This window comes from Camellia sinensis, chromosome 5 (genome assembly GCF_055761805.1).
Source record: "Camellia sinensis isolate YWXY chromosome 5, ASM5576180v1, whole genome shotgun sequence".
NCBI classification, from domain to species: Eukaryota; Viridiplantae; Streptophyta; class Magnoliopsida; order Ericales; family Theaceae; genus Camellia; species Camellia sinensis.
Genome location: NC_138965.1, coordinates 218,908,187 through 218,934,942, shown reverse-complemented (window position 1 = coordinate 218,934,942; position 26,756 = coordinate 218,908,187). Strand labels below are relative to the sequence as shown.

The 26,756-nt window shown below is 39.2% G+C and overlaps 1 protein-coding gene across 1 annotated transcript; it reads right to left on the bottom strand.

Moving 5' to 3' along the window:
• Positions 1-23,133: 23,133 nt before the first annotated feature.
• On the bottom strand, positions 23,134-24,717 carry LOC114278867 (NAC domain-containing protein 83). The gene is made up of 3 exons (XM_028221026.2): positions 24,137-24,717; positions 23,656-23,942; positions 23,134-23,564 (listed from the first exon to the last, which is right to left on the bottom strand). Exons 1-3 carry the CDS (start codon positions 24,315-24,317, stop codon positions 23,289-23,291), a joined length of 744 nt encoding a protein of 247 aa, XP_028076827.2. The 5' UTR covers positions 24,318-24,717; the 3' UTR covers positions 23,134-23,288.
• Positions 24,718-26,756: the final 2,039 nt, after the last annotated feature.

The window sequence follows — 26,756 nt, the reverse complement described above, 5'->3', positions numbered from 1 at the left end:
GGGGTAAGTTGTCTCCTTTAATGCCTTAGCTTTGGGACCATAAGTTTGCTTGTTAACATGAGTTGATTGTCTATCATTTTAAGCACTTTTGGCCACTGTTTTGAGAAGGGTAAGGGCCTGCCCCTTTACCACTTCAAGCCATCTTGCATGCTCGCTCCATGTTTGTTGTATATTTGTTCCATTAAGCTTTGTAGCACATCAATTCCATGGTTAATTTGCTCCATGTTTGCATCATGTTTGTATCTTGTGTGCTTGGTATCATACATTTTTGTCATGATAGTTGCATATTGCTTGTTGTGTTTTCCATCTTGGTGGCATGACACATTTGAGGCTTGTGAGCATCACTTGCATTTCATTTACTTGGTTTGGGGTGTCAAACTAAGTGTGGGAATCAAGGACCATTCATACTCCAAGTGATGTAATGTGCCTTGATCCCCGGTCATCGGGACCTTTGACTCCAACTTGATAAGGCCCCGGTTTTCATGTTGTTCGTTGCATGCATTTTCATATCAAGTGGCAAATTCGGTCCTTTGACCCACCATGTACCATTGATGGTTCAAGGATTGAAAGTCATGCTTCTTTGAGTCCAAAATATGATAAGAAGTAGGACCATGCTTACATGTGTCCAAAAACTCCATGCTATGCATTGCCTGTCCTCTGTTTGCTGTCAGATTGTCTGTTGCAGGAAGTTTCTGCCGACCGGCAGAATTTAGTGCCGACCGGCACTATCTGAAGTGCCGATGAATCTGATAAAGTGCCGACGGGAATCTTGGAGTGCCGGTGGCAATTCTGTCTGGCCGGTGGTGCTCTGCAGGATGCAAAGAGCTTGTTCCAGTACTTTGGCAATTTTCAGAAAGACAAGGCAGTACAAACAGAGGCGACAAGAGTATAGTACGGGTTTTCCGGGCAGGACGGATTCGAGCATGCATCATCTGCGCGCCCCGAGGCAGAGGCTGTGACCACCCTCTTCATTCTTTTGCTTCCCTTTTTTTAATTAATTAGGAAATTTTGTAATAATTTTATTTGTTCATTATTTTGGGACTGTAATATTAATTCGAACCCTCTGAGTGAGGGTAAACATGTAATAAGTGTGGGTGAATGTGTGTATGTCTTCCAATCCCCATTTCTTTCTTCCCTTTTATTTACCAGCTTATGATGGTAGATTAGGGCATTTTTGAAATTAGTATACCTTATGATATGCATGCGTGCATTCATGCATCTGTTAACATGCACCGGGCTCGGTACATCATGCTAACCGCATCCGTATTTTCAAATTCCAAAATTAAAAACATGTTACTTGTAGCATTTCATATGCCATTTTAGGGTTAGCCGAGCCTACTCTAAATTGCATCCTTGCCTGTGTTGCATTAGCCACTTAACATGAACTAGGACACGCACATTTGCTAACTAGTTTATTGTTTTGGCACGGAGTACAATGTAAGTGGTTATACTTTAGCATCCAACATGCGTGTGAATGTTACCATAAGAGTATGCTTGCCATGCGGCTAAATGTTTACATGAGATAAATTGCTTGAATGCCTGTGGGTGGAGGTCAAACTGCTTAAATTGGGATAATGCGTTAAAATTATATTTTAAGCCCACTAGATAGTGGCAAAACTGTCTTTTCTAAAAAAAAAAGCATACTTGAAGGTGGCAAAACCTGCATTTTAGCCTACTTACGAGTAGCAAACCATTTTCAAAATAAACATAGAATGTTTTGTTCCAATTTGGGCATTTTGGTCTATACTTGTTTGCTGCGTGCATAACATAGTAACCTTAGGCTAATAATCGGAATAAGAATACATAAACGTTTTCAAAACTCGATATCACGGTTAGTAGAGGCTGGTCTTCGGACCGGGCGAAAGGGGGTGCTCATAGCTGACCTTCCCCGATCGTACCCAAGCTCCCGAGCCGAGACAACTCCGGTGATGACGGACATGTGGCCTTCGGCACCGAGTCAGGGTTTCCTAAATTCTCCCATAAAAAATATTTAGGTGGCGACTCTGTATCTGGCAAAGCAGTCCATGTTTGGCACTACTTTTTCAAAAATCCGTTTCTCAAAACGATTTGCCAGATTTGGACTCTTTGGTTCAGATTAAGAACCGTGACACAAATCGAGTCCGAACTGTAGCACGAGGTCCCACGCGGGCGCTGTTACAGATGGCTCCACGCTATGCAAGTTGTAGCGTCAACTTACCACCAGGTGATGAGATTCCCCTCGGCTATGGAGGCAATCGAGGAGATTTGGGGTGATCAGCTCATGTCCAAGCAGTGCTTTGTGGCAGTCAACGGAAGCCGGGCTGCCAAAGGATTCGTTCAAATGATTGAGGGACCGGAGGACCAGGGTGTCTTGGACGATGTGGGCACCAAGGCCGAAGACAAGGCTGTTGAGGAATTGTTTGAGGTGCGAATTGATACAGAACAGCCGGACAAGTTCTTCTTGCTCGGCTCAAGTCTCATGGCCATAGAAAGGACCGAGATGGTTGAGTTTTTGATGGCCAACATCGAAGTCTTCGCGTGGTCACCTTACGACATGCCTGGCCTCGATCCAAGTTTCATCTGCCATCACCTCAATGTCTTCCCTAGAGCAAAGCCAGTCATCCAGCGAACAAGGAGATCGGCACTGCATCACGCCGAGGTAGTTGCAGAGGAGGTGAAGAACCTGCTTAAGGCACGAGCAATTCAGGAAGTGCACTACCCTCGGTGGATTTCCAACACTGTAGTGGTGCCCAAGAAGAATGGAAAGTGGCGAGTTTGTGTCGACTATAAGACAGTCAACCGAGCTTGTCCCAAAGATAGCTTTCCCTTGCTGCGAATTGACCAGCTTGTGGACTTGACGGCTGGACATAATAGGCTCAGTTTCTTGGATGCCTACCGCGGCTACCATCAGATCGCCATGCATGGGCCTGACCGAGAGATCACCTCTTTCATGACACCAAGGGGACTCTTCTGCTACCGAGTCATGCCTTTTGGTTTGAAGAACGCCGGGGCAACCTTTCAGATGATGATTACCAAAATGTTTGCTCCTTTGCTCGGCCGTACAATGGAGGCTTACATCGATGATATGGTAGTAAAGAGCCGACATGAGGCAAACCATTTGTCCAACTTAGCTGAGATGTTTTCCATTTTAAAGAAGCACCAGCTACGCTTGAATGCATCAAAGTGTGCCTTTGGCGTGGGATCCGGAAAATTTTTGGGGTTCTTAGTCACGAACCGAGGCATCGAAGCAGACCCTACTCAGATCAGAGCCATGCAAGAATTGAAGCAGCCCAGCTCGGCTAAGGACGTGCAGCATCTGGCCGGGATGGCCGCCGCGCTTAATCGGTTTATAAGCCGGTCATCGGATCGTTGCCGCCCTTTCTTTCAAGCGTTGAAGTCAAAGTTCTCGTGGGACAAAGAGTGTAACCGAGCTTTGGTCGAGCTCAAGGAATATCTGTCCTCTCCGCCACTTTTGGTTACACCAAAGCCGGGTGAGGAGCTCTACCTTTACCTCGCCGTCTCCCAGCACGCAGTCAGTGCGGTGCTAGTCCGCGCTGAAGGAATCAAGCACCTCCCAATTTTTTATGTCAGTAAGACCTTGCTGCCGGCTGAGATGAGGTACTTGCCGCTGGAAAAGCTTGCGTTGGCATTGATGATGGCTTCAAGGAAGTTGGCGCATTATTTTCACGCCCATACCATCGTCGTACTGACCGAGTTTCCCCTCAAGGCCTTGTTTGAACGGGCGGACTTTTCAGGCCGAATTCTCAAGTGGGCGGTCGAGTTGGGATAGTTTGATGTGAAGTTCCAGCCGCGCACTGCAATCAAAGCCTAGACTTTGGCTGACTTCGTCGCCGAGTTCTCACCTGGCACTCATCCGGTATGCCCGGTCGATATTACCGTGGCAGATAATGAGATGCACGTAAGCCCATCTGACATACAACCAGTAGGTGGAGGTAGCAACGCGGAGTTTGCGCGCACCATCGAAGCGCCCTCAGTTTGCACGATTTTACCACCCGGAGATGCGGCGACGGAGTTGAGTATCACCGACCCATCTGCTCTGTCTGGTCCTGCATCACCAAGGGGGAAAGAAATGGAGGATGAAATGGAACCCCACAGCTCAGAACCTGCGGCCGGCATAGCATCGCAACCTGATGATTCGCCTACGGACTTGAGCATTACAGACCGACTTGCTGAGTCCGGTGCCGAATCACCAAGGGGGGCTGGAGTGGAACCAATCAACGCGGAACTTGAACCCAGACAGCCAAGAAACCATGATCCCATTGCCCTTCACAACTCTCAAGACCCATCAGACTGCTGGAAGCTTTTTGTGGGGGAAATGTGGAAGCTTTTTGTTGATAGAGCGTCCAACTGTCATGGTGCCGGCCTAGGTATCGTTCTTATCTCCCCGAATGGCCTAACCATTGAATATTCTATCACGCTTGGCTTCCCCGCATCTAATAACGAGGCTGAGTACGAGGCCCTTCTCGCCGGGCTCAAGAGCGCTTTTCAAATGAAGGCCTCCGAGCTACTTGTGTATAGTGATTCCCAGCTTGTGGTTAACCAAGTCTCTGGGATTTACGAAGCAAAGGATGACAGGATGGCGAAGTACCAAGCTCTGGTGAGGGAACACATCAGGCAGTTTCAGGCAATCAGAGTCCAACAGATTGGCCGTGAAGAAAACAGCCGAGCTGATGAGCTGGCCGGCCTCACTTCCTTGGTAGATTGTACGTCTCCAAACCCCCTGTTAATTGACTTTCTTCCACGGCCAAGCATTGAAGACACCGGGCAGTCGGATGTTCTCTGCGCCGCGCTAGGTCTTTCCTGGATGGACCCCTTAATCTTGTTCCTCAGAGACCGGACTTTACCAGCTGACAAGAAAGAAGCACACAAAGTCCGGGTGAAGTCAGAGCGGTTTTGGCTCTCTCCATCTGGTGCGTTGTATAAAAAGTCCTTCACCGGTCCTTATCTAAAGTGCGTGCACCCGAGTAGTGTGGAGGCCTTCTTGTACGAAATTCACGAAGGCATTTGTGGCAGCCACATAGGGGGCAGGTTCTTGGCCTACCGAGCTATTTCACAGGGGTACTGGTGGCCATGCATGCAAGCCGACGCACAAAAGTACGTCCGCAAGTGCGAAAAATGCCAGAAATTCGCCCATCAGATCCATCAGCCTGCTAGGGAACTTCTCCCTCTCACCAGTCCGTGGCCCTTCGCCATGTGGGGGCTAGAAATAGTGGGGCCACTGCCAACAGCACCGGGCAATCGGAAATTCTTCATTGCGGCCACAGATTACTTCACGAAATGGGTTGAAGCTGAGCCCTTGGCAACAATCAAAGAGAAAGACGTGAAACGGTTTGTCTGGCAGAACGTGGTCACGCGTTTTGGCATCCCAAAGATCTTGATCTCTGACAACGGCACCCAGTTTGACAGTCGCCTGTTCCGAGGATTTTGTGAAGATTTGAAGATTGAATTCTACAACTCCACTCCGGCTTACCCGCAGTCCAATGGTCAAGCCGAGGCATCGAACAAGACTATTCTGGATGGGTTGAAGAAATGGCTAGAGAAGGCAAAGGGAAAATGGGCTGAGGAGTTACCCAGCGTCCTTTGGGCATACCGAACAATCCCGCGGCGATCTACCGGGGAAACTCCATTTGCTTTGGCTTATGGCATGGAGGCGGTCATACCTTTGGAAGTTGGCATGCCCACCCTAAGAAGCGAGAGTTTTGAGCCCGAACTAAACGCCGAGGCTATAACCTTGGAACTGGACCTAGTGGAAGAGCGTCGGGAGAGGGCCCTCATCCATGTGGCCGCCTACCAACAAGAGCTCTCAAAGAAATACAACAAGACGGTGCACCCCAGACCGTTCAAAGTTGGTGATTGGGTTTTGAGGAAAGTTATGGGCAACACCCTGGTGCCAGGTGAAGGCAAACTAGGGGCAAATTGGGAAGGACCCTACAAGATCACCGGTCTGGCGGGCAAGGGGGCTTACCACTTGGAGGATCTAGAGGGAAGAGCAATACCCCGGCCATGGAATGCGGCCAACCTGAAACTGTATTACTTTTAAGTTTTTGCTTTCTTTTCTTGTGCAAAGGAATTTTTTGGCTTGCACTTCACAATGTAATTCTTTTTGTCAATCTATAGAAGTAATTTTGCTTTAGCACTTGGGCTGTTGTTTTAATTCAAAAAACCGAGATAATTCACTCCGGTTGGAAGAGTTGGTGTTTTGTCCAACTTAGGATTCCCAACCGAGATGATTTACTCCGGTTGGACGAGTTGGTGTTTTGTCCAACTTAGGATTCCCAACCGAGATGATTCACTCCGGTTGGAAGAGTTGGTGTTTTGTCCAACTTAGGATTCCCAACCGAGATGATTTACTCCGGTTGGACGAGTTGGTATTTTGTCCAACTTAGGATTCCCAACCGAGATGATTCACTTCGGTTGGAAGAGTTGGTGTTTTGTCCAACTTAGGACTCCCAACCGCGATGGTTTACTCCGGTTGGGTGAATTGGCGTTTTGCCCAACTTAGTATTTCCAATTGAGATGGTTTATTCCGGTTGGAAGACTTGGTGATTACCAACCGAGATGATTATTTCGGTTTAGGAATTTGCAGTTTTGTTCTGCTTAAGTACTTCAACCGAGTTATTAATTCCGGTTGGCGAGGTGTTTTGCTGAAGATGGAATTGATGACAACCGTGCAAACACTTGGCAAAATTGAGTTTTTCATTAATAAGAAAGTCAATAGAAAAGGTGGGGACAGAGCCTAGTTACATCAAAAGCACTGAAAGCAAAAATACAAAAAAGAGAAGAAAACTAAACTAGGGGGGAGAGATTGGTAAACTCATCCTCGGCGGCATCAAGGTTTATGGTTGGACTTTTGTCTTGGGCACCGGGCTCTTCATGACCGGGCTGCTCCTGCACCTCGGCATCTTCGGCCTCTGAATCTGTCTCGGCATCTCCTTCTTCAAGCCCTTCTCGGCCTCAGCTTGCAAAGCGCTGAAGACGTCGTTCGCGTAAGGCACGAGGTAGACCGGTAGCGAAGCAGGAGGAGGATTGGCAAATACGTCGGTGTCAGAGCTCTGGCCGAGATGCTCGCAGGCGGACTTCCAGCCAGCCTTGAAGTAGATGTCTTGTGTTGCAAAGACTTACTTCTTATAGCTCTGCTCGGCTTCGTTGAAGGCGACGTTGTTAGCAGCCCGGCAATCTTTCTTCTTCGACTTTTTGAGCGCGTTTATCTCGGTCTGGAGCTCATCCCATTTTTTCTCGGCCGCATCCAGCTGATCGAGCAGTCTGTTGTTGTCTGCATTAGCCATCTCAAGCGACGACTTTGCCCGGCCGAGCTCGGCTTGGAGGCTTTCAACTTGGCTGGCGGTATCACTCACCTTCTGCCGAAGTCTGTGGATGCGCTCCATGACCAAGTGCTACTTTTGGATGGCCTGAAAAAAGAGAATTTGATCAGAGAAGGGACCATGCAAACACTTGCGAAAATCGACGCAGAAGATTGAACTTCTTACCCTGGTCATTGACTTCACGGCCGATTTGACCAACCGGGTGTCAGGAACGTGGTCGCTTCCAACCACGTCGTTGGGCAGCAGCAGAGCCTTTGAGAGGTTGAAGGCAAGCAAATGCTCCTTGTCGCCTTTGACCGAAGCATTTGTCGGGATCTCTTTGCCCCGGTGCTTTAGCTGCGGCCGCCATGCTGGGATGGAGCTGACCCTATCAGCAGGTTGCTCGGTTGTCAGTTCGGCGATGAGCTCGGCGGAGGGATCTGCCGTGGTCTTTTGCCAGCCCGGCGTGTTTCTTGGCTAGACTGCCCGGCGGCTGGAGAAGCTAAGGCGACCACGGCAGTGCTTGATTGACCGGCAGCCGGGGAGTGGGCGACGACGCTCGGTATCTCGGCCGAGGTTACAGTGAGAAGGTTTTTGATTCGGCTTCTTTTGGCCATTTCATGTTCGTCTGTCAACCGGATTAAGGGGACGTTAGGAAGGGTAGGGTCTCGAGATGGCGAAGGAGCACGGAGGAAGTCTGTTACTCTACTCCGGCGCGGAGCAGAGTACCTGTAGGTCGGGGTGTAACCGAGCAAATCGTTGCAATCTCGGTGGGAATATCGAAGCACGGTCCGAATTGCCTCTACGTTGGGAAACTGATAGCTGGCTTGCAAGGCTTGGATTGTTGCAAAAGAAACAGGAAAACCGGTTAATTACAGAGTAAAGTGGTAAGTCGACCGAGCAAGTTTGAGCGGCTTACATGAGGAACCGAAGTCCTTGTTTATAAACCAGCCCGGCACCTCGGCTGTTTCGTAATTGCCCGACACCCAGAAAAAATCGTCGTCGTGCAGATCTTTATCCGGGGTGCCGGTTACAATTTTTTCCTTGCCCGGTCTGATTTTCAAGTAATAGGCTAGGCCGTCACCGGTGTGACCCATTGTGTATTGCCTCAATATCTCGGCTAGACCTAAGTTTGTGCCTAGCCGATTGTTCAATTCATGAACGCCGTTGATAATTCTATAAGTGTTGGTGGACACTTGTGTGGGTGCCAGCCCGGTGCGGCGGAGGAACTCGGTGATAAGTGCGTTTAGTGGGAAACGGAGGCCTCCTTCGACAATTGACAGCACGGTGAAGGGGCATTGGTCTAGTCTGCCCCAGGGTGTTGTCTCCTCTTCAGCCAGTTCGAGATGGACGTCGGCCGGGATGCCGTACTCCTCTCTGAATGCAGCTAGCGCGGCCGGAGTATCCACTAGGAAGCGGAATTTCCCCATTTGTGGTCAGACTGAGGTAGCTCGGATGAGGTGTTTGGCACAGTGGCAATTGGTAATTGCTCGGTCTTGAGAGCTTGAGGAATGGACAGTGGTCCCCTTGGACTCTGTAGGAAAAGGATGGCAAGTGTAAGTGTGAGCGCGGTCGCGCGGAAGGAGCTGGACTTTAGCTCGATCATTAAGAGTGCCAAACCACCTCGGTCTTCTAAGCTAACTAAAGAGCTCGGTCGCACAGGCAGGCCAGTTGTTAGCCCGGTTAAGCGACCATTTCCTTTTGTTATCTCGGTTTTTGCTGGGGTTGAGACAAACATGTTATTTGCTTGGTTAGATTGGTTTTTTGGATCGAATGAAGACCAAGAGCCCGTTCCGCCCCAGTTCTTCAGTGTTCTTCAGGAAAATAAAGAACACCAAGAACAGTGGGAGGTTTGGGACGGTTTCTATGGCCTATGCCCTAAGAGCTACGTTTTAGTGCCCTAATGTATGTAATATTAAAGAAAATAGCAACAAAAGAGGGATCGAAGGTCTTACCAATGAGGGGCAACTGCTTTTCCTTCGAGCACAAACGCAAAGAACGGCAAACGAGGCCTGGACAAGGATGCTAGAGCTCTGGAGTCGAATAACAGAATGGTAGTAGGAGGAAATTGAGTTTGGGGAGGTCTTGTATGTATAGACAAGGGAGAGACCGCCCAAATTCAAATTCTGGCAAAAATGGTGGGTTGGATGCTCGAGAACCAATGGCAGCCCGCCACGTGTCCCCATTTATGGCGACGTCAGAACTGAAGAGACAGGTTGAAGAGTCGAAAAGCCAACCGGGCTACTTTCGAAGAAGAGGACGTCAGCCGAGGAGTATAACCGGGCAAGTTTGCAGACAGTTATGTTAACTAGCCCGGTCGCCCTTTGTCATCTTGAAGACCGAAGAAATGTTACCCCGGTCAAAGTATAGGTAATCCCAGTCACGCTCTCATGGACGGAATTAAGGGGCAATTGAGAGGGGGATTTATGATCTGGAATTGGGCCGAGGTAACGGCCGAGCAGGTTGAGAGCCCAGTGGTGCATATTGCCGAGATGATCGACTATCCGCCCGGAGATGGGCTGCCAGAACTTGGGCCGGGCAGAAATTGGGCCAAGTGTGTGCCGCCCCAGACCGTAAAGAAGCTGCTCGGCAAGGCAGTGCTCGGTTGGACCGAGCTGCTTGATCAGGGGATGGTAGAAGCCAGACAAGCTGAGTGACCGGCGTCCGGAAAGGCGTGGTCAGCCGAGGTAACCGTTTGATCGGCAGGAAGTCCGACCACAGGAGGTGCCCCGGGCTCGGCTTTGCCGAGATACCGCCTAGCCCGGTCCTCCCTAGGCTTAGCCAGTGAAGTGCTTGGGTATGAAGCACAGCACGGCCGTGGATAGAGAAGCTCGGCTGCCGAGCTCCAACTGAGAGGGCAGGCAGTTGGGATTAGGTGATGTTCAGCAAGGTTTATGCTGACAGATGGGATAGCAGAGCCACGTGTCGGGAGATGACTGGGAGTGGATATGAGGCGCAGAGGGTATATAAGCATGTTTGCGCCCCCCATACTTGAGGAACGAACACTTTGTAAGAAAACTCCTACACTCTAACATTCTTCTCTCTCTCTCTCTATCCTAAGGTGTGTGCTAACTTGATCGTCGGAGGGTTTTTCCGGCCACACACCGCCGGGCAGCTCACCGTTATTCGCTCGCAGGTGATCGGACATAAACGGAGCTTGGAAGAAAGGAGTACGGGCTTGCCAGAATATTTGCTCCCCGTACACATGCCATATCCTAAAATTTATAAACATATATAACAAATAAATTTTATACATAAAATAAGAGTGCATCTGTTGAGACTTTGAAAAGACGCATGCTTAGCATATTAATATAAAATTTAATTTTGATCATCTCACACTACAACCGGTCTATTACTTAGATGATCATCAATCATAACAAAGGTATTTATAATACAATTTTAGTAACAAAAATTCTAGCAATATTTTATATATGCAAGACACATGCAAGCAATACCCAATTCAACATACTATCGGGTTTTGATCCAAATTTTGCAATTAACAAAATTTAACTAATTTTATTTAATAAAAAAATGATAATTCATGAACACAGGCTCTGATACCACTTGTAAATAATTTCATGGTGTTATGCATATAACAACCTTCATAATCCAAAATCGTAAACTATCATGATTTTTACAAATAATAACATAATGCGGAAAATAAATAACATACCTGGATTAGTTATGCGAAACCTTCGAGTGATCCATAATTGATTGAACATAAATCTAATATCAATATTAGTGGGAAAAATGTTCTCTCTCTTAACCCTCTTTAGAATACATTGAATTGGGAATTGATTTGATGGGTAGTCTGAATGTCCTTTTATAGATAGAGAGAGACTAGTTGCCTTATTCAACAACTAGTTCAACAACTAGTATATGCCCATGCCTGAAGGCACGGAATAAATAATGTTAGGATTAAAATATAATTGTAATCCCAACACTATTTAAATTTATTTTTTAATTTGATAAAATCACAAATTTATTATAAAATTTTAGAGTTTTCACAAAACTCCTCACGAAAATTCATTTTTGCTTATATAATATATAGCTAGATAGATAGATGTACCTGGCATACATACAATTTCCATGGGCATACATGGAATATTGCTTTTGCTTATATAATTATATGAAAATTGTATGTATGCCCATAATGTCCTAGTGTATTACGGACATACATACATTGTATAGAAATATGTGTAAAATATATTGAACAGAAAGGAGAAAATAAAAAAATAAACAAATAAAGAGAAAAATAAAAACGGGAGAAAATAAAAAAATAAAAACAAAAGAGAGAGGAGGTGGGATCATGGAAGGATGAGTGAGAAAAGGAAAAAAATAAAAGAGAGAGAGAGAGAGAGAGAGAGAATAGAAAATGCATATGTAGGATATTTTTTGGGAAAATATATCTCAGCCATTGTTTTATAATTTAAACAGATCTGAGCCATCCAAATGTCCTAATAGGACAAAAATATGTTGAAGATTCAAAAACCGTCCTTCTTTATTAAAATATGTTGAAGATTCATATAAGGTCTAAATTTATGAAATCTATCAGGCATTCAATATGTTTAAAAATAATAATTAATTGTTCAAATTCATTTAATTTGTGAAATATAAAATTCATTGATCTAATCTCTACTACACACGGTAAAATCTGACTCCTAATTTTGGGATCGCAGACTTTTCCATATAATACATAAAAATAAGTGAACAAAAAGGAGAAAATCAAAAAAATAAACAAATAAAGAGAAAAATAAAAATGAGAGAAAATAAAATAATAAAAGAATAAAGAGAGTGGAAGGTGGGATCATGAAAGGATGGGTGAGAAAAGGAAAAAGTAAGAGAGAGAAGCGGGAAAATAAAAAATGAACATGTAGGATATTTTTTGAAAAATATATATCAGCTGTTGTTTTACAATTTGAATAGATCTAAGCCGTCCAAATGTCTTAATAGGACAAATGTGTGTAGGACAAATTTAAAAACAATCTTGCTTTATTATACAGATGATTCCATTTTTACATCAAAGTAGAATACTTGGAAAACACTCTTTTTTATTTACCAATTAATGTAGCAAAAAATATAGAATTATAATCCTGTAAAATCTCTAATTTAAATTACCATATCATGTGGGTCAACATAATGACTAAATAATTAATTTAGCCTTACATGGTGGCCATAAGTGTCTTCTATGGGTGTTTGTAAGGTAAGAAACTCTAATCTCTACACATAAAAAAGGCTTACACTACAAAAAAATTCGTTTTTTGCGACGGTAAAGGCCGTCGCAAATGCTCCGGAAGCCGTCGCTAATACTTTTTGCGACGGTAATGTGGCTTTTTGCGACGGTAAGGGGGGGTCGCAACAAAGGGGGTTGCAAAAGAGCTTTCGCGACGGCAAGTACCGTCGCCATTAGTTTCTGCGACAGTAAGGTGTGTTTTTTGCGACGGCACTTTTCCTGTCGCAAATAATGGGAAAAAAAGCAGTTTTAGCGACGACACGTAATTACCGTCGCTAAAAGTGAGTTTTTGAGACGGGAACATTACCGTCGTTAAAGGCTCTGGCATCTTATAAGTATTGGCGACGGCACAGTTACCGTCGCTAAAGGTGTCTTGTACATTATAATTGGACAGCTTTTGCGACTGTGTTAGTACCGTTGCAAAAGCCTATTAATGGTTTTTGCGACGGGTTCTTCTCCCGTCTCAAAAAAAAAAAAAAAAAAAAACCCTGCTGATAAATTATTAAAAAAATTAAAATAACCTGTTAGATAAAAAATAAGTATAAAAAAATTGAAAAATTACAGAATAATATAAATACGTACATAAACAAAAATTGACAAATAATGAAAATTAATAATATTGTTCCATTCATAGCAATACATAAATAAAAATTTATAACAATAAAAATTATGCCACTACATAACGTCGCATAATACATACATAATGTTGCTCACAAATTTAAATAACTTAAATCAAAATCAAAACCAAAAGTTTTCGTCTTCATTCGATCGTGGGTTACAAAAACAAAAATTGGTCATAATCTTGATACGCCCGCATTCCAAAAAAAGCCAACTGCTACTCAGGAAATATCTGAAAAAAACAAGATAAAAATAATTAAAAACCATATAATGTGTTAATATTTTAATTATAGAAAAATATAAAAAAAAAATTGACTACTATATAATTAGAAAGATAGTTTAGTAAATAATTTTGACTGGACCAAAATCCGGCTCTTACTTCCAAACCGGGAACCCGATTCGAGCCCCGTCTTCTCCCACAAGTCTCTCGTGCCTAGGCGGTCGTGTGTGCCAAGTTTCGTGCTAAACCGACGCCGTTTGGTGATTTTAGGGCGTTAACTCCTCAAATTCAAGTTTCTTAAGAAAGTAATTTGCCTAAAGTGAAATCCGGCTCTAACTCCCAAACCGGGAACCCGATTCGAGCCCCGTCTTCTCCCACAAGTCTCTCGTGCCTAGGCGGTCGTGTGTGCCAAGTTTCGTACTAAACCGACGCCGTTTGGTGATTTTGAGGCGTTAACTCCTCGAATTCAAGTTTCTTAAGGAAGTAATTTGCCTAAAGTGAAATCCGGCTCTAACTCCCAAACCGGGAACCCGATTCGAGTCCCGTCTTCTCCCACAAGTCTCTCGTGCCTAGGCGGTCGTGTGTGCCAAGTTTCGTGCTAAACCGACGCCGTTTTGTGATTTTGGGGTGTTAACGCCTCGAAAAGAAGTTTCTTAAAGAAGTAGTTTGCCTAAAGTGAAATCCGACTCTAAGTCCCAAACCAGGAACCCGATTCGAGCCCCGTCTTCTCCCACAAGTCTCTCGTGCCTAAGCGGTCGTGTGTGTCAAGTTTCGTGCTAAACCGACGCCGTTTGGTGATTTTGGGGCGTTAACGCCTCGAATTCAAGTTTCTTAAAGAAGTAGTTTGCCTAAAGTGAAATCCGACTCTAACTCCCAAACCGGGAACCCGATTCGGGCCCCGTCTTCTCCCGCAAGTCTCTCGTGCCTAGGCGGTCGTGTGTGCCAAGTTTTGTGCTAAACCGACACCGTTTGGTGATTTTGGGGCGTTAACGCCTCGAAAAGAAGTTTCTTAAAGAAGTAGTTTGCCTAAAGTGAAATCCGACTCTAAGTCCCAAACCGGGAACCCGATTCGAGCCTCGTCTTCTCCCACAAGTCTCTCGTGCCTAGGCGGTCGTGTATGCCAAGTTTCGTGCTAAACCGACGCCGTTTGGAGATTTTGGGGCGTTAACTCCTCGAATTCAAGTTTCTTAAGGAAGTAATTTGCCTAAAGTGAAATCCGGCTCTAACTCCCAAACCGGGAACCCGATTCGAGCCCCGTCTTCTCCCACAAGTCTCTCGTGCCTAGGCGGTCGTGTGTGCCAAGTTTCGTGCTAAACCGACACCGTTTGGTGATTTTGGGGCGTTAACGCCTCGAAAAGAAGTTTCTTAAAGAAGTAGTTTGCCTAAAGTGAAATCCGACTCTAAGTCCCAAACCGGGAACCCGATTCGAGCCCCGTCTTCTCCCACAAGTCTCTCGTGCTTAGGCGGTCGTGTGTGCCAAGTTTCGTGCTAAACCGACGCCGTTTGGTGATTTTGGGGCGTTAACGCCTCGAATTCAAGTTTCTTAAAGAAGTAGTTTGCCTAAAGTGAAATCCGACTCTAACTCCCAAACCGGGAACCCGATTCGAGCCCCGTCTTCTCCCACAAGTCTCTCGTGCCTAGGCGGTCGTGTGTGCCAAGTTTCGTGCTAAACCGACGCCGTTTGGTGATTTTGGGGCGTTAACGCCTCGAAAAGAAGTTTCTTAAAGAAGTAGTTTGCCTAAAGTGAAATCCGACTCTAAGTCCCAAACCGGGAACCCGATTCGAGCCCCGTCTTCTCCTACAAGTCTCTTGTGCCTAGGCGGTCGTGTGTGCCAAGTTTCGTGCTAAACCAACGCCGTTTGGTGATTTTGGGGCGTTAACTCCTCGAATTCAAGTTTCTTAAGGAAGTAATTTGCCTAAAGTGAAATCCGGCTCTAACTGCAATGTCTAATGTCTAAATTAGCTAATGTTTCCTTCTCTCGATTACTATGTAGAGATATGTAAGATTCCCCATGATTAATCCAATGTTTGTATTTTTTAAAAAAACCATTCAAAATCAGATGCTCCCGTACGTCATCTCGTACAAAATAGTATCGATTCTCACACTTCCTACACGGACAACTGATCATCGAACCTTCAACCCTATTGGTGTAGGCAAACACAAGGAATTCATCAATCCCATTAATGTATTCACTCGACATCCTATTTGGCAAATCAATCCAACTCTTATCCATCATCTGTACACATCCACAAGAATATCTCACCAAAGTAACTCTAAATATAATACCTACACATAAATATTCACTCGACATCCTATTTGGCAAATTAACGAAATGTCTAAAATTCCTATTTAAGGTTTAAATTAATTAAATTAAAAATTTAAGATTTATTTTATTATAAGGGTTAAAATCCTGTTTTTTTTTTTTTTTGTATTTTTTTTATTTTCTCTTAAATATTTTTATGACTTATTTAAACATTTGCAATTTAAATTTGTAATCGAACCATTACATGTGTATGATATCAAACCCCCATTGTCAAAATTTTATTTCGTTAGTAAAGTTTTTTCAGATCTCCACTGACTTTCCGTGGTTAAAAACACCCCCATTAGTTAAAGATAAAACTTCATGACTTTATAATTGAGTTTATATTATTATTAAAACTTTATAATTGAGTTTGTCTCATGGTTATTTGTAATTGAATCTTCTTAAACACCAATATAATTTGAGACGATTTAAACAATTAAAGTATGTTATTAATAAACAGATTTATATATATATATATAGACAGATTTCAGATTTATATACATATATATAGACAGATTTATTAATTAAAGTATGTTATTAATTAAAGTATGTTATTAATAAACAGATTTATATACATATATATAGACAGATTTATATATATACATATATAGACAGATTTATATATATAGATTTCAGATAAACAGATTTATATATATATGTAGACAGATTTCAGACATTCATCTATATATATATATATATATACAGAGACCCAGAGAGAGAGAGAGAGCATACGCAGAGGGAGAGAGAGTCGTCGCCGGAGCACCACTACTTGTCGCCGGAGCCGGAGCCGCCGCACCACCGCTGTCTTCCTCGTAGCCCGTTCGGGAAATTTGGGGGTGAAGTTAGGGATTTGGGGAGGAGGATCGAGCGGCAACAGGAAAAAGAGGAGGGGTTTTTTTTTTTGACTTTTTGCGACGGTATGATGTAGACCGTCGCAAATAGAAGGCAAAACGGCGCCGTTTGAATTAATCCTTTTTTGCGACGGCAAATTTCCGTCGCAAATAATATATGCCGTCTCAAAAAAAAGGTGTTTTGCGACGGTTTTATTTACCGTCGCTAATACTTCCGCATTTCCGACCCCTCCGCTTAGTTTCATTACCGACAGGTAAGTGCCGTCGCTAAAGGCTATTATTTGCGACAGGTGAAGTTACCATCGCAAAAAACCGTTTTTTGCGACGGGGGGCGCGGCGTCGCTAAAAACTCCGTGTTTTTTGCTATGTTTTCCTGTAGTGTTACCATATATTATTTAAAACTCATGCTTATTTAAGACTTAATATATATTAAGACCCATCATTTTTTATTATTTATTTGATGGGAGACTCTTTACCTTCACACATCTAAAAATGGTGACAGTCAAATGTGACAAGGTTAGGGTATAATTGAAATTAAGAGGGATAAAAAATTTAAAAAAATCATGTAAAGTGGATGAGAGTATAATAAAGAAGTGAAGGGTGTAAAGATAATGCCTGATATTGGCAGCACCATTTAAAAGCCTGAATAATTAAGGTTACTGTTAGTATTACCTTAAAACATGAAGCGGTGATTTGTTTTTTTTGCCAATGCCTGATATGGACATATTATATTGCACAAAGCGGCGATTTGTTTTTTTGGCAAAAATCTCTTAGTTATATCCATGGGTTTGTTACTGCTGCTTACAGGGCCTATTTGGTAGGATTTATTTCTAACTTATTTCAGCTTATAGTTTAATTTAAACTATTTTGATGTGTTTGATTCAGTTTAACAATACAGCTTATAACTTTTTATAAATCAAAAATCAACTTATTCTTTGAGTGAGGGAGGAGAAACTTAATTTATAAGTAAAAAATTAATTTATGTTCATAAGTATAAGTTATAAACTATTAAGTTATAAATTATAATTACTTTCTCACAACTCTACTAAATGAGGCCAACGTTAACTGTCCAAAATGATGGTGAACACAAACACAAAAGTTTCTTACATAACTTGTGGCTAATGATGCTTACCTGCCGTGCTGCCTCGCAACTCATCCTTTGTCACGAGAAAGTTTTTTATATATAACGATGGACCCAGTTAGTACAGGTCTTGTTTATAAATAAAAAAATAAAAAAAAAAAAAAATTTATGAGCTTGTGTCACATTATTTCACATAATTTTTGCTTATAATTTATTAAGTAAAAATAACTTACGTAAGTTGAAATAAAAAAAAAAAAAGTTGACTATTTAAAAATTGAGAGAGATGCATTTCACTTCTATTTTTTAATTATTAACTTTTAATTTTTAAGAAACTATATCAAATTTGCCATATAACAACATTCTTTCATGATGATGACTTAGAGCTTATATGTTTTGAGACCTATTTATTTGTGAAAAAATAAGATGTACTCAACGCATGAGGGAAAACATGTAATCTAAATTATATATATTAAACAATACATTTAGATACTTGTTAGCATTTGTTATTTACAACATATGGGACCACCATATTTATGTTTATTGAGGTGGATATTTTATTTAATCAGATTAAATTATTTGAATGTATTAATCCTTTAAAAATTAGAGATGTCATTGTCGCAGAAAGACTAAGCAACCCCTATAAACTTAATTTGCATTTAAAGAGTGGTTGGTTTTGGAATTGGTCAAAATCTACATAATTGATAACACATTCACATTCCCTGTCTGCTAGTGCTAGGTGAATGTTTTAATAATGCATCCATGATCCATCTACCAAAACACCACTACATTTAACCCTCTGTATGATTTTTTTTTGGCTTTGTGAAGGGCATCCTTTTTTAGTGTTCTCATGTCGTTATAATTTAAATTTTATATAAAATATATATTTTTAATAATTAAGAATTTTTTGAAAATTTATTTTGAATTTAAATTTTAAAGATTTGATAATGTTAAAAAAGTGAGACAAAAGTTAAGTCGGAAAATTTTAAAAGTTGCATTAATAAAATATAAAACGAATTATACTAACAGTCTTTATAATTTAGAACTCGTGTCATTTTAGTTTTTGATTTTTCAATTGTGACACATTTGATTCTGAATCTTGAATCTTATTCCAAATAAGGACAATTGAAAATACCATGCTCAATTTCAAGGGTAAAGTAGTCAATTTGATAAAATATAAACTAATTTGACAAAAATAAATGTCAAAAAAATATTTTTAAATTTTTAAAAATTATTTCTACCCACAAAAAATAAAATTATGCAAAATTGATAATTTTTTAACTCATTTATTTGTTTACCAAATCAATTTTTGTTATGTGTTTAGATAATGATCATATAATGGGTGGTTGTTTTTATTTTCATTAAATTAGTTTCTATTTTTCAAAAGTCAAATATAGCGACAACTTTGATATCATTATTTAACCAATCCATTAAATTAAAAAATTCAAAACCAAAAAATATTTCATATATTAAATATATTGATTACACATTAAGAACTTAACAACCACTCATTATATGATCATTATCCAAGCACATAATAAAAATTAATTCGGCAAAATAAATAAATAAATAAATTTGTAAAAGATTTATTAATTTTATATTATTTTATCTTTGATAGGTAGAAATAATTTTTAAAAATTCAAAAATATTTTTTTGACATTTATTTTTGTCAAATTAGTTTATATTTTATCAAATTGACGACTTTGCCTTTAAAATTAATTAATGTTATATTTAATTATCTTTATTTAAAATAAGATTTAAAATTTAAGATTAAATATACCATAAATAAAAAGTTAAAAATTAAAATGACTGTTAATTTAATTTGTCCTAAAATATTTTTTTTTGTACAAGAGGTATATTAACGGTGGTAAACCACTGACTAGTCTCATTACAAAATGTGGTCCCTTTGTGTACCTCCTCTTAATACGTTTTTTCTTCATTGCAGGGGGGTCCTTAGCCTTTAGGTGATTGACTGTGATCAGGTGAGCCTGCGAAAGTTGTGCTTTGAGTGTGTGTGTGTATGTATGTGGTCTTCCATGACGGCTCTCCCAGCCCACGTGATTGACAAAAATAAGGGAAACAACATTCAGTCGGACAACTCTAAAATGGATTGTTTGAATTTAAATTATTTTAATTTTAAAATTTAAAACAAATTTTATTTTGATTTTAATGATATAAATTATTTATTTTATAAGACTGTTATTATATATCATTCATGAAAACAAATATAATGAAATCATATATTTATAAATATCTAAATAATTTAATTTTTTCATAAATAACTTATATATAACATTTTGAAAAATAAATTATTTAAAATATTAAAATAAGACCCATAATAAATTTCACGGATGCCAACAACGACTTGGCTAAAACCCCCTATAACCCAATGGCCTATTGTGAGGAAAACGAAATATACATCGAGAAAGAGTGACGTGAAGAACTCCAAGAGCCTCAGATAATTATAAATCACTCTCACAAGAAACCATGGTCGGCAATTCTTTACAAGTATTTTTTAAATTTCCATTCTTCATTTATTTTTTTAAATATAATTTGCTGTTCCCACGCTGTTATAGCATTGCCAACAACTTAATTAATTATAAACAATAAAACACCTAATTAATTAAGCTTTTATTATATGCCCTCCTCAGTCTTTCCCGCATCCACTTGTCACTCGGGTAGAGGGTGTGCGGCTTACCTTCCAATCAAGTCTCCGACACATGAGATCATCAACATTAATGGTATCAATTCTGAATAGAGTTATAAAACAAATCAATTTATCAAATTTTAAAATTTATTTAATTTTAAAATTAAGTTTGAATAACTTGATAATTAATTTCATAAGTTTTATACATTATAAAAATAAATTTATTCTAACTTGGTTAGATCAAAGTTCATTTAAGATTGTTTTGAAAAGTACATAGACTAAATTTTAACATATTTTAAAATTTGTTAAATATTCAAGTCAAGGTTGAACGACTTTAACACGTTTGAGAGCTCCAATTTTAAAAAAATCAATAAAAAGTATTAAATAATTATGATCTTGTGCTTTTCGCTAGTTACATATACAATAATATATTATTTATAATTATAATGGTTGAGTCAACTAAAAGCCGGGTCGTAACATTTTTCCATGATGGACGCGGCTATGAACTTGCAAATTAATTTAATTAAGAACTAAGCGGTAGATTAATATATCATTTACTTAATTTAGGTCAAAGTTACAGAATAATAAGAAATTTTAGTAAGCAAATATCACTCTGTTTAGTCTATTCAAAATGTATCGTCTAAGAAATATGTTTAAGTAATATATAACAATTCTCATATACATGCATTAAAAAGTCATAATACAGTAGGAGGAATCTACAACCATGTTTTTTTTTCTCTCCTTATTCCCCTACCCATGAAAAGTGTGAGGAATCTACATGTTGGAGTTTTTTCTTCTTCTTTTTCCTTTTTTCTTTCTTTCTTATTCTATTACCCAATAAAATTATAAAAGTAATAGACAACTAAGCAAACTTGCAAGAAAATGCAAGAAATTTAATGTCAAGAATTTGGGACATGGCTTGTTTTTAAATCAAATGGTGTCATCCTCGCACAAGAAACCCATGTATTTTCAAGTCTCTCTCTACTTTCACCAACTAGTCTTTTTAAATTCAAACTTTAGTTAACCTTGTTCCCTTGTGAAAATCTATATACCTAATTTTCCAGCTTGTGTTGTTATTGTTCTTATGAGAATGACTATTGATTGTAAGAAATGTTGTCGAAAATATGTTCACAATGTCTGTACGGGCATTGTCCATTTATTTCAAGAATAATTTATAAATATGGTCCTTATAGTATAGTACTTATTTCATTTTGGTCCTTAATCTTTAATTTATTTCAATTGCATCCCTAAATTTCACATATTAATTCGATGGAGTCCCTAGTTTTTAGACCATTTAAAGAACATATGAAAAGTACTTATGTGAACCTCACAGTAGGGATTTGAAGAACGTTAACGTTGTGTTTAGTTGGGGGACTGGAGGAGGGATTTGAAAAGGGAAAGGAAAAAATTAGGTAAAATGTGAGTAAAATATACCTAAATTTCACCTAGTTTCACACACATTTTCCCTTTCCCTTTTTCTTTCCAAATCTCTCCCCAAATCCCTCAATCAAACACAGTATAAAAGAAATTTATCTCATTTTTTATCAAAGTGAACCGCAAGATAAGTAAAATACAAGTTTGTCACCCCATTACCAAAACTCAAATCATAGTGCCTTTGATTCTTTAATTAATAGTATTTCGCATAGATGTGTTAAAATGTACTTAATGCCTGGAAAGTGAGATTGATGTAATAATTTTTGTATGTTTTTAGACAACAACTAAGGGGAAGAACACTATTAAATTAATGTTTCCCAGTGGTGGCTTTGGGGTCTTCTCGGCCGGTGTGGGTAGTGGGAGTTGGGAGTTGCAGCAGCTTAGGGGTGGCGTGTTGATGCAGCAGAGGCGTAGGGTGTTGATGCAGCAAAGGTGTGAGGGCTTTTCTTTGGGAGGTGTAGCAGTAGAGGCGTGGGCAGAGGAGTGGGTTGTTGATTAGATGGGTTTTTAGTTCGGGCTGCTTTGGGAGTTGGTTTAGTTAATATAGTTTGGTTTGGGTCTTTTGGTGGGTTGATTATGTGGAGATTCATGTATTTTAATTTTCTAGTTAAGTTCTTCTTAACTTTTTTAAAAAAAAATCGAGAAGCTTAGGAGTTAGTTGTATGAATGCGAGTAGCAGTAGTAGGGGTATTTTTATACTTCCGAATCTCTCTCGATGCATGTCAATTTCCTATACCTTTAATTTCATATTGTTAAATGAAATTTTTCTTTGCTAATCAAAAAAAATTAATGTTTAAAGTTTAAGAATGCAATTTATGAAAGATTTGGGACAAAAATAAAGTTAGTATTTTACTTTAATGTGTAAATTTACTCTTTTTTCTTTGAATGACATAGTTTTAAGTCTATGATTTGAGTTCTTGAACTGAAACAAGCTCAGAATTTGGAATCCCATATTAAGGAATTGGGTTCTCTTTAGATAAAATTCGTCGTCTCCCCATTTCTATTATTCAGGATCTCTCTGCCATACGAAGAGACTCTTTGACTTGATTGTGTGGTGGAGAAGAGATTTAAAACAGGAGAGATTCACACAGAAGATCCCCTGGTTGCCAAGATACCTCATGCCAGATATGATCTTGTGAAGATCATATTCTTATTCCCATGCTTCTCTAAAATGATACCCTTTTGACAAAGTTCACATTAGCGATATTCTTATTCCAATGCACACATGCCTTCTCTTTCCTTCCTCTTTCAATCTTTCCAAAATCTATTCCCTCCAAAATCTACTACCTTTTAATCAAGTCAAAGCATTGCATTTTCTTGGTGAGCAAACAATATGTGATCCATACCCCTTTTTTTTTTTTTTTTGTTAAAAAAAAAATACTAGTTTAAGTAAATTAAAGAGAAGATTACCACTAATTTAGAACTTTGGAATTGAGAATTGACAATAGTTGATGCCGAAATTTCTTTTCTTCCCATTTTTTCTTGATTTCTTTTCTGAGTAACCAAACATCAGAGATCTCTAAGATGGTTATTCTGATGGGGCAATTTGGAAGCTCAATTACTGATACAGACACTACTGACAGTATTTTTTGTAGCTAGCTAGCTAAGGTTTTCTTCTACTAAAAGAGGATAAACTATGGCAACTGCTACTTTCTTCATGATCATCTGATTGATCATCACAACAAACTTCTGTGATCCCACTCGAACCTGAGCAGGACAAAGCAGGGGCAAGATTCAAATCAGTCTTGTCTTTGGCCAAGAAATCATAGAATACAGGCCCAACCGTGTTACAATTGTGAGATTCTCTGATCTCATTGTCATTTTTAGCACTTCTCTTCTTCAAAAATATACGACAAAGTACCCAATTTTCCGTAGTGCTCTGCAAGAAATTGAACAACTACCATTAAATTCAAATCACAAACACAAATAAAAACCATATCAATAAATGTTAAGATAGCCGAAAATCTCACCAGAGTTAATTTCTTTTTCTGTGGGGAAGTGGTGGCTGTAGTTTCAGCATCGATGAGGCGGTATTCGTGCATGATCCAATCAGTCCTAGAACCATGTGGAGGCTTTCCTCTGTAAAAAACCAGAGTTTTCTTCATCCCCACAACTTGGTTGCTCCTGCAAGATACAATTTGCTTATCTATTCCTGTCGCTTTCCAATACCCAGAACCTGTCGCTCTGTTGGACCGGTTCCCATTTCGATACTTGGCTTCCCTAGTGCTAAAAAAGTATTTTTCTTGCTCCAATTCACCTGAGCACATCAGAACAAGCATTAGTCCCAAATACACACTATGTTCACGGATATATTAGTGTCTCCTATTGGTCGACATATGACTGTTTTGCAAAATCATGATATGGCATTCTAGTGCAGTGACAAATGAGAACCAAGTTCAATATGCTTTTGTGGTAGTTATAATTTTAGAATTTTATAGTGTGGTAACTAGCCTGGCAAGTCCCAAGGGTCGGATTTGCAAACATCGAACTCTGGGATAATGGAAGCTGGCAAAGGGCATGAAAATACTTTGCGTTTCAAGTACTGAAGAACGAGCTCTTCGTCAGTGGGATGGAAGCGGAAGCCAGGAGGCAATCTTAGCACACCATTCTTACCAAAGTTGAATTTTTCCATCTCAGAGCACAAAAACAAGGCACTCACAACAAACAAAACTTGATGAGCTTTTAATTCAAAATCAAACCCAATTCAGCTTGAATTTTCTGCAACTTATACACACATCTTAAAAACCCATCGAAGTAGAGAATTTATACGTACATATAGATAGATAGATAGATAGATAGACAGATAATAAGAGAGGAGAACAATAACTAGAAGAAATGAGAGAGAGAGAGAGAGAGAGAGAGGTGGGATGGGTGGGTGGGTGGGTGGGTATTGGAGGAGGGAAAGTGAGGCATCTTTATAGTAAGGGAGGGGGAGTGTTGAGGGAGTTGGCGTAAACTAGACTCAATCTCCTTCTTTCGTTGACGCATTTTAACAAACGTCTCAAGAGGGTATCTATTACTTGTTCCTCTGTGAAGATGTTAAAATTTAAGCTTATTTTAAGAAGCAAGAAAATAAAATTATTTATTAAATTTTTTTTAAAAGAGGTGATCTTTTTCCTAAACTAAGGTCAAGTTTGGCAATCTAAAAATAATTCATCTTTTTATCTTTTTTCATGACATCACATCTCTATTTTTTTGTTCATCTTTTCGTAAAAAAACAAAAAATACACTTATTTAGGTCATCCCAAACAACCCTCAAACTATGCTATGCTATGCTAATGCTTAGTTGTGTTCAATTTCGGACTATGCTATGCTATTAAATTTCAATATCTTGATTCTCTTGACGTCTTTCTTTCTTTCTTTCTTTCTTTCTTTTTTAATGGGAATTCTATTGACATCTAATTACAGCTTTTTAGCATATTTTTCCAAAAAAACAAAAACAAAAACAAACAAACAAACAAACAAAACAAAATCAAACTAATATACTTAACGTTGACTAAAAAAGTTAAAAAGTTAAAAAGTGACTATCTTATTTAAGTCACATCATCTTATTTAAGTTACATCACCTCTCTACCACATCACTTCAAACACAACCAATACCCAACCCATATTTCATAAAAAGTCAAAAAATACACTTATTTAGATCATCCCAAACCACCCCTTAGTGTTCTATTTGTTAATTAAAAATAAACAAATTTTTTTTACAGCTTATAAATATTTAGAACTCTGCTCATGGTTTGATAAATTTATGTACAAAGCAACTCAAACTCGATCTATAATCACCTCAACGAAATCATGTTCATTTTTTTTATTAACACTAAATCAAGTTATTATTAATGTGCGTTTGAATCCCTTCGTATGTTCATTTCATTGACTTAGGGAAGACTTTTGAATCTAGAATTTATTTTTTTGAATGGGTCTAAATGAAAAGTATAATTTCTCTCATAAAATATATAACTTTTGTTATAAAATTATAATTTTTTTTTTCACAAAAAATATAACTTTTTGTTTCTCACAAAATGTATAACTTCCCTCACAAAAAATATAATTTTAATTATACATTACTTTTAGATGCACATCATAATTTCAAAATTTATAAGTTTCATCACAAAAATCATAACTTTCAAATCATATAAATGTATAACTTCTCTCACAAAAAAAGTGTAACATCTCCCAAAATAAAATAAAAAAACAATTAAACCATATCTGAAATTAACTCAAACAATGAATAAATCAAGACAAATATATATATATATAACTCATTATTTTTTTCAAATCAATATTTAATAACAATTTAGTGAATTAAACTTAGCTTATGTATAATAATATGCATTATTGGATATGAAATTGCTATTTCATTTTCAACTTCATTTTGTTTTTCCTTTCATTAGTTTCTCATTAAAAAACGTGAGAGATTAAAAGTTATTTCATATCAACAAAGACAAAAATTTATATTTAAAATCTATCATTTGACATAAGAATTATTTAATATTATATCTGTTCATAAGTTGATTAATAAGAATATTTATATCATATCTCATAATTAATTATCCAAAAAAATATTTATATCATATCTCATAACTAGTTAGTTGGATGATAAGATTATGAAAAATAGTAATTGTTGGACGGTGGTAGGGGTAGATTAGTCTCATCGAGAAAACGTGGGTTTTGTTGACTAGTAGTACGTAAGGAAAGAGCATTTTGGTGTCCTTGTTAAGGGTGAAGTCAGCATAGGTCATGTTTTCACAGCTGTAGCTCACCAAAGCATCTGCTTTAATGGGGCAAAACTGAAAGTACACAAGTACCCCCCATCCCATGAATTCTGAAATACAGTTGGAGAGACAGAGAGAAAAGAGTAGTTGGGTTTGGGCCTTTGGCCATGTGCCATTTGTTTGTCGTGTTACCGAAAACACATCCCCTTCCAAACACCCCACGAAACTGCCTTTACCAATGGTGGCAAAATCGTGTCAAACTCTTGGGATTAAACTGTTTCCAAAGCTTTCTACTATTTTTCTATAGAGAGAGAGAGAGAGAGAGAGTTTGGTCAGGTAATAGGGACACCTCCCTGATG

Coding starts and splice junctions, on each gene's coding strand:
- LOC114278867 (XM_028221026.2), bottom strand. CDS start 24,317: ATGGAAAAATTCAACTTTGGTAAGAATGGTGTGCTAAGATTGCCTCCT. Junction 23,943..24,136: donor CGACCCTTGGGACTTGCCAG/GCTAGTTACCAC, acceptor TGATGTGCTCAG/GTGAATTGGAGCAAGAAAAA. Junction 23,565..23,655: donor AGAAAAAGAAATTAACTCTG/GTGAGATTTTCG, acceptor AATTTCTTGCAG/AGCACTACGGAAAATTGGGT.